The sequence below is a fragment of the Gekko japonicus genome, unplaced genomic scaffold (genome assembly GCF_001447785.1).
Source record: "Gekko japonicus isolate JY-2015 unplaced genomic scaffold, Gekko_japonicus_V1.1 scaffold542, whole genome shotgun sequence".
Classification (NCBI taxonomy): Eukaryota; Metazoa; Chordata; class Lepidosauria; order Squamata; family Gekkonidae; genus Gekko; species Gekko japonicus.
In genome coordinates, this window is record NW_015163104.1 from 199,235 (window position 1) to 208,028 (window position 8,794).

General features: G+C 49.0%; 1 protein-coding gene across 1 annotated transcript in view; it reads left to right on the forward strand.

The window, feature by feature from the left end:
- The window catches only part of LOC107106585 (zinc finger protein 287-like), a 26,023-nt gene that overhangs the window by 10,493 nt on the left and 6,736 nt on the right, over nt 1–8,794 (forward strand). The window contains exons 3-6 of the mRNA XM_015406765.1: nt 4–420; nt 3,005–3,119; nt 4,615–4,697; nt 7,580–7,694. Of these exons, the coding sequence (XP_015262251.1) occupies nt 4–420; nt 3,005–3,119; nt 4,615–4,697; nt 7,580–7,694 (730 nt within the window). The remainder of the gene's footprint in view (nt 1–3; nt 421–3,004; nt 3,120–4,614; nt 4,698–7,579; nt 7,695–8,794) is intronic.

Genomic DNA, 8,794 nt, shown 5'->3' on the forward strand with positions numbered 1-8,794 from the left:
GAGTGGGCCGCCCGACTCCTGCCAGCGCTGAGTGGAGAAGCCCAACAGGCCTTTGGCACCCTGGAGGGCAGAGACAGGGAGGATTATGGGAAAGTGAAGGCGGCCATCTTGCGCTGGGAAGTCAACCGCATGGAGACCCTGCGCCAGCACTTCCGCCAGTTCCGCTCCAGAGAGGTGGAAGACCCCCGTCGGATTTACAGCCGGCTGCAGGAGCTTTGCTGCCAGTGGTTGAGGCCGGAGAGGCACTCGAAGGAGCAGATCCTGGAGCTGCTGATCCTGGAGCAGTTCCTGGCCATCCTGCCCCCAGAGCTGCAGAGGTGGATCAGGGCCGGCTGTCCCGAGAACTGCACCCAAGCGGCGGCCCTGGTGGACGTTTTCCTAATGAACCACAATGGCGGTGCTGAGACTTGGAAATGGCAGGTGAGGTTTTAATAGTTAATCCCCAAAGTCTTCAACAGAACCTAAAATGTAGGCAGGTTTGTTGGCATTCTGTGAATGGGTAGAACTGATGTATGGTAGGAAACGTGAGCTCCCACCAACCAGCTTAACTCAGCTCTGCTGAATGCCCTTTCCAATTGGTGCTTTTGAATATTTCAGGAAGACGTTCTTGACAGTTTCACGTTTATGAGAGTCTCTAGTTTGGAGGAACTTTTATGCTAATGTCATGGCCACACAGACTTCTCATTTTCACACTATCATTATTATGCAATTATTTACCTGTGTGGTAATTTTTAAAAATTAGATACATATTTTATGACAGAAAGAGACAGCGTTGGTAACAAGTTTCAGTTCATCCTCATCAGTGACTACGCTAACAATCTTTTCAGAACAATCTTGAATACTGTCTATTCTCTATGAATCCCCTAGCTGTTTTCCCTTTACGGACTCCTTTGCAGTACTTCTCTCCTTGAGTCTCACAACAACCCTGTGAGGTAGGTTTGGGGTTGCTACTATGGTTTAATTTAAAATAGTATATGCCGCTGTCCTGAAAACAGGACTCCCTCTAAGTAAATCACTGACCGGAAGAAAACCAACATGGTTTGTCTTGTAGATATTGGGAGAGCTTGTTCCACAATGGCGATTATTCTCTGTGTTACACTGCTCCTCTTGCCTCAGAGAGCTTATTTAAGTTTTTTTTTAATGGTGCTAGATTGCTGTATCTCATTCCCCTTTTCAGTAAAAAAAAAAGTGTGCCTCTAGCAGTGTTCCCTCTAAGCTGAGTTAGTGTGAGCTAGCTCACAGTTTTTTAGCCTCTGGCTCACACATTTTTGCCTCGGCTCAGGAAGGAGGACTCCAGAGCAAACTAATTTGTGCAGCAGCCAAATCACTCGCTCACAACTTTTGCTCGCAAGACTCCACAGCTTAGAGGGAGCAACTCTGGCCCTTTTTGTTGCAGAGATGCAGGGGGAAATGCACAGCCTTGGACTGCCAACTTTTCTGTCTGGCAGGATGAGAGAGTCTTTAATAGCTGTGTGACAGAACAGAAGATTCCCCTGCTGTAGCTTTTCCCTGCAGGCAGGAACAGCGGTGGAGGGTGTGCTCCACCTGTTGGAATTCTGCCTCCAATATTATTTATTATTTAATTAAAACATGGATGGTGGAGGAAAGTGCCATTGGATCACAGCCGACTTATGGCAACCAGTAGGTTTTTCAAGGCTGGAGATGAACAGAGGTGACTTGCCATTGCCTGCCCATACTTGGTGGTCTCCCATCCAATTACTAACCAGAGTGAACCCTGCTTAGCTTCCAAGGTCTGACGAGCTCAGGGTAGCCTGGGCCATCTATGTTAGGTTCCCCCTTTCTACCCGATTAGGGCCCTGAAGGTGGCAGGGAGCAGTTAAAAAGACATCACGTCACCTTTAGGAACAGTTTGCTTTGGGGGGTTTTGCCATCCACCAACTTACGTCGATCCTGTAGGGTTTTCAAGGCAAGAGAGGTTCCGAGATGGTTCTCTGCATCGCAACCATGGTATTCCTTGGTGATTTCCCATCCAAATACTAACACAGGGACTGACCTTTCTCAGCTTCCAAGATCCGAAGAGGTCAGGCTATTCTGGGCTACCCAGGTCAGAGCTCAGAAACAGGACCTATGTTAAAATAACAATTAAACGAGGAGGAAGGTGAGTCAGGGAATGCCGGGCAAAAACAAAGGCGTCTTCGCCTGCTGGCAAAAGACAATAATATAGGAAGACAGACAGATCTCCCTGGGGAGGGAGCTCTGCAGTTTTGGTGCCACAACCAAGAAGACCCTTCCTTGTATTGCCGCCATCTAGCCTCAGACGGCGGGGGCACCCAAAGCAGGACCCCCAAAGATGATCATGCTGGTCAGATGAGGAGGAGGCCCTTAACCTATGCAGGTCCCAACGTTCTTTCTTGAAAGTCCAGTCGCGTGCCCACCCCCTGCAGTCCTACTTGGCAGTCACATGCCGGCTGTTTGCTTACTGCCAGATCCTCAGTGATCTCCTAAGAGCAGGGGTGTCAGTCGGCCCATCCAGAGTTCTTATGTGGCCCGCGAGCAGCTGGTGCGAGGGAGGGAACAGAAGACTGCTCGGGGAGGGGAGTGGGTGGAGCCACTCCGACTGTGGTTTCAGCACGGTGGAACAACCTCAACTGCCGCAGTCGAACAGCGTGGGAGCATCTGCCCAATGCTGCAGCACTGGCTCTCCAGTGTATCCATGTGGGTTTTCCTCTGCGCCCCATCCTAGCCTTGCAGTGCGGGTACACCAGCTTGGAGCTTATGAGCTGCTGTCCTTTATACACGGTTTATATCTCGGGTACTTGGCGTTACGTTTTATGGCCCACGTGGCCCAGCCCGACAAAGTGACATTTATGTCAGATCTGGCCATCCTAACAAATGAGTTCGACACCACTGTCCTAAGAGCTTTCTTTGTTTAGAAGCAGCCTCCATGAGTCATGCCCCCAAAAGATTTGAGATCGCGAAAGGTGCCTCTTCCCCCTTTAGACACCCGGCCTTGTCTTGAGCGGGACCCTCTTTACTGTTTCAGGGGCTGTTGCGAGACGTGGGTTCCCAGAATGCAGAGGAGGAATCCCCGGACCCCACGCGGAGAAAAGCCTACAAAGAAGCCACGCAGAACAGCGATGGGGAGATCCATTTGTCGGGTAAGGATCCCACTGAGACGTCACCCCCACCCCCCATGCATGCAATTAAAAGGGCAGAGCTGGCTGATACAACCTTGTGCCTTCTTTGATAGCTATGTGGTAGAAGGAATTTTGGTTGACACGACTCCAGTCAAAAGCTCTCTGTTGTATACAAGTTAATCTGGATATCCATTAATCAGTCAAAACACAAAAACGCATATAAGACGTGTTTATTAAAACAGTTCTGTCCTGCTTCATCTCCTTAGATTCCAGGTAGCATATAAATAGGGTTACCAACAAGTTGGGGGGGGGGGAGCCTTGCCCGTTTAACAGAGGATTCATGTGTGGACGTGGGCATCTGAAGCTTTTTATGGCACAGAAGTAAGTAACATCAGCTGGTAAAGGACACCCTACCAAGCCTCTCTTACAAGGGCAGGGCAGTTTTTCTCCAGGTTGTTGGTAGCTAAGCCATGCCTGGCAACCAGTAGATTTGTGGGCGGGACATGGGAGAAGGTGACAGTGCGTGTGCTACTATGTCACGTCGGGTAGTTGTAGGAAATGCTGGGAACTCAATGGTAAAACCATAGAGTTTTCAAAATTCCCTAGAACTACCCTGTATCAGTTTTGGGTTTTCACTGGGAATGAAGTAGTGGCGCACGCAATATTGCCATTCCCCCCCCCCTTTTCTGCCACCAACAGGAGTTGAGGGTGGGGAATCTTCTGCCCCCACCAGGGGAATGGTAACCCTTTTGTCAACACTACGTGTAGGTCTTCAAAGCTACCCACTTTGATCAGTTATTCACATTTTTCTCCTGGGCAATTTCTCCTTCAGTAGGACTGCCAGGAACAATGTACATTTGTTTGAAAGATGGCTAAAAGAACCCCTGGCAAGGCCTGGGCTGCTGGGTACGAGCAGAGCTTGTTGGAACACCACCTCCCTTTCGCGTGTATTGAGGGGTAAATAGAAGAGGAACAGGTGTCTGGTCACTGGGTGGAAACCTCCCGTCATGAAAAGGGACCGGCTGTGAACAAGGCCAAGGGGAAAAAATTCCCGGAGAACCACTGGCTACCTTTTAGTAGGGGGATCGTGAGCAAAGACGGGCTCCTGGATCCTGAGCCATTTCTGCAAAAAAAGGAGATTTTCACAGAGACATCTTTTCACACCTCTGTCTACCAATGTTCCCTCTAAGCTGTGGAGTCTTGTGAGCAAAAATTCTACTTTGTGAGCCACTGGCATTAAAGTTGTGAGCGAGCGATTTGGCTGCTGCATAAATTAGTTTGCTCTGGGGCCCTCCTTCCTGAGCTAAGACAAAAATGTGTGAGCCGGAGGCTAAAAAACTGTGAGCTAGCTCACACTAACTCAGCTTAGAGGGAACACTGCTGCCTACCCTCACCCGCTGCCTCTTTCAAGATTCCCTTCTGCATACAACTATGGAACTTTTCTTCCTTCACATCTGGCCACCATATGGATGGCAGGCTCATTCCCCATCTAAAATCTGTCTTCCGTTCCTCTCAGGCAGAGGAAGCAAACGCCCAGGACACTTCTCTCCGTCACTTCCTCCCGAAGGACAGGAAACAGCTGAAGCTGGGCAGGCAAAGGTAGGCCGATGCTCTGAGGGGAACGTTGGTTTGTTAACTGTTCGCTTAGACATTTTGTATGCTCCCAAGTCTGAGATCCACTTGATGCAGCAAATAAGTTAACGAGAGAGAAAAGAAAAGGGTATGAGTCACAATAACAACAAACGATTTAATGATCCATGTTTGACAAGGATGGTACCCTGTTTTGTGGAGTCTGTCCCTGGTAAGCCACTATATATTTTGCCCTTTAGGAGAGATAAATTGGGGGGGTTATAATTTGGAGTGATGGCAGTGGCTGGGAAGACAACAGAGGAAAGGGTTTCTATTCGAGAGCTATTATTGCCTTAAATGCTGTATGAAATTGGAATTTGGGTGACATTGGTGGCTTTAAGTTGTTATGTGAACCTTAAGGGAGTTATGGGACAGTAGTGAATGGTGTGTGAGTGTATATGAATATTGTTGTAAATCACCGAAATGATTGCATCTTTAATTTCGTTGTACTATGTACAATGACAATAAAGTATACTACTACTACTACTACTACTACTACTGAAGCACTAAAACCTGCTCTGAAACACTGCAATTTTTGTACACGCTGCCATTTTTATGACTGGCTCCACCCACGGGAGCTGCCATTTTTACTGGCTCCACCCACAGGAGCTGCCATTTTGTGACTGGCCACTCCCAAAGCTTAAAAAAATAAATAAAGTCACTCCCAAAGACACAAAATCAAATGATTGCATCTTTAATTTCGTTGTACTATGTACAATGACAATAAAGTATACTACTACTACTACTACTACTACTACTGAAGCACTAAAACCTGCTCTGAAACACTGCAATTTTTGTACACGCTGCCATTTTTATGACTGGCTCCACCCACGGGAGCTGCCATTTTTACTGGCTCCACCCACGGGAGCTGCCATTTTGTGACTGGCCGCTCCCAAAGCTTAAAAAAAAATAATCAAGTCACTCCCAAAGACACAAAACCTGCTCTCTCCTGCTGTAAACATACATGAACCATGTTTCCCATATTGTCTCCCATACTGAGGCTGGTAAGGTTCATTTCTGAGCCCACTGGTGGCAGATTCCAGGACAGTTGTGTTTTTTCAGTGTATCCTTCAAAGGATGAAGATGCATGTGACTCCCAGACAAGGTTGAAAAGCACGGTCTCTTTTTTCTCAGAAAACAGGCCTTGCTGGGCAAGAGGGGCTCAGGTCCGGAGCCTCCACAGAATGGCCTTCCGAGGAGGTCCTATGCCATTTGGCAGCTGATCCATTCCCCCAAGAATCTTGGCTTTGGTTCTGAAAGCAACAAACAGTTTTCCCGTCCTCGTTGTTTTCCAGAAAATCATGCTTACCCTCTCCATCACACATGCCTCTAACAAAACAAAATAAATCTTGATGTCCTGTTAGAAAAAAAAATCAGTTTATGAAAATGCTCTTGCCTGCTCGCTTAAAGGTGATTTATTCCGCCACAAGAGATTAATCCATATGTACGTAGTGAGAACCCTTGATCTGGATGGCCCGGGCTAGCCTGATCTCATCAGAGCTCAGAAGCTAAGCAGGGTCGGCCCTGGTTAGTATTTGGATGGGAGACACACCCCCCCGCAAGGAAGTCCAGAGGCTACGCAGAGGTCACCTAGTCTGAAAGTCTCTTGCCTTGAAAACCCCAAGAGGGTTCTCACCATAAGTCAGCTAGGACTTAACGGTACTTTACACGCACACACATTTATTGATTCAGGTGGGGTAGTCGTGTTGGTCTGAAGCAACAGAACAAAGTTTGGGTCCAGTGGCACCTTTAAGACCAACAAAATTTAATTCTGGGTATAAGATTTAAGGCAGGGGTGTCAAACCTAAGGCCTGCCCACAGCTTTAATCAAGCCCGTGGCTCTCTTCTCCATCCCCTCCTGTCCTCTCCCTTCTGAGGGAGATCAGGGCTGCCGAACTTCCCAGCTGGCTGGACCTTGTCTTCACTGGTTTCTACTCAGGCAGGAAGCTCCTCTGGGCTAAAGCACAAAAAAAAGTTGCAAAGAAAATGTGGAATGGATTTTTCTTTCAGGTCTCTGGGCCCAGACAGACTGCTCTGGGACTGGAATGACAGCCCCGAGAGTGGAATGATGGTCCCTGGGAACAGTGTTCCCTCTAAGCTGAGTTAGTGTGAGCTAGCTCACAGTTTTTTAGCCTCTGGCTCACACATTTTTATCTTGGCTCAGGAAGGATGGCTCTGGAGCAGACTAATTTATGCAGTAACCCAATCGCTTGCTCACAACTTTAATGTCGGTAGCTCACAAAGTAGAATTTTTGCTCACAGGACTCCACAGCTTAGAGGGAGCATTGCCTGGGAGTAGCAGCTGCGTTCTGAGAATGGACTTCTGCTCTGGGAGCTGTCATTCCAGTCCCAGAGTAGTGTATCTGGGTCCAGAAACCTTAATGGAAAATCCGTTCCGCATTTTCTTTGCAACTTTTTTTGAGCAGCAATGTATTTCAATGGAGTGGAGTTTCATTTTCCAGTGTCTGTATGCCAGTTGAAGTTGTCTCCTTGCAAATAAAGGGCTGATGTTTTGAGCCAGTTTGTCTCTGCTGCATGGACCTGAGAACAGGTGCCTCAGTGAGTACTCTAACCTGGGAACCCACAGCCAAAGTGGGACATTACACTGGAGAGCCACTGTCACTCTGAGTGCTACTGGACTCAATGCATGTTTTGAGGACATATTAACAGGCCTTTTACTGACTCTAAATCAGGGTGATTGAATGATGCTTTTTTGAGCGGACTAAGGATTATATATTTGAAAGGCTCTGGATTTTGGGAGTTCTGGTGTGCGATCTTCTGTTTGCGCCTTCGCGCTACTAGTCGTGCAACAAGATGTCTGTGTGTGGTGGTGTGTTTTGTTCTTTTCCAAGAAGCAGATTAACTTGGGGGAGACAGATGCAGTCAAGCAGAGTCTGACGGAACCGGGCCAAAGGACCATGTTTTGGCAAGTCCTGCAGGAGGATGGTGGGAATGTGGATACTTTGGGTAAGACTCTCTTCCATTCCGGTGCAGTCAATCCAGAAAATGCCACCAAAAATGTTAGAATTTGACCATGTGTTTTGCACGTGTCTTTACATACATGGAGTTCACTTACATGCATGTGTTATGAGAAAGACCTTAAAGGTGGTTTTAGTCCATTACATGAGCAAAATGTCTACTATCACAGACATGCCCATCAAAAGATGAGAAAGTGGAAAAATCTAGATTTTACGAGAATGGATACTCGAGTGCCTGTTGTCCATCTTTCTTTCTTTTGACCCCTGCTTTAGGTTTGCCATCTTTGGGTTGGGGAATTCCTGGGGATCTGGGGGTGGATCTTGGGTTGGGTGGGGTTCGAGGAGGGGAGGAACCTCCATGGGGCATAATGCCATAGAGCCATTTTCTCCAGGGGAGTGGGTCAGCTGTGATTCTGGGAGGTCTCCAGGCTCCTCTTGGAGGCTATCCACCCAACCCTGTTTCCTCCCTCTGCTTTTGGCTTCCCAGGCTGGGATATGTTGGTTGCTAGGCATGCAAATAGGTTTGAGAGGAGGGTGTCAACTGGGGTAATGGCTGTCACAAAGCCAGTGTTAAACTTTCAAGATCAGTGACATTCCCCTGTAAAGATTTTGGGTGGAGGGAGGATGTCCCCAGGGCCGGCCCGAGGTGTTTCTGCGCCCTAGGCGAGGCGCAGATGCCAACCTCCCGGTGGGGCCTGGAGACCTCCACAGCTGGCCGCCTCCTTGCCCGCCCTCTCCTACCTGTCGCCGTCCCCAGGGCAGATGAAGCCCCGCTCACCTCTCGCTCCCTCCGGCTCCTTCGGGGCTCCAGGTGCTGCGGGGCGAGGAAGAAAGCTGGGCCGGGGTGGCACCGGGTGCACAGGAGGTGGGCGGGCGGGGAGGCGAGGCCCGGGCAAAGAGTTGTGCAGTCTTTCCCTTGGAATTGGCCTCCCTCCAGTGCCAGGGGGCCAAGGAGCAGAGACGGAGGGCTTCCTGCTCGCACGCATCCTCCCTGCTCCTCCTAGCTCGAGCTTCAGCACAGTGGGACAAGGTTGGCTCGTGGATCATGCAGCAGCCTGTTAAAAACCGCGCTCCCCCCCCCCCCCCCCC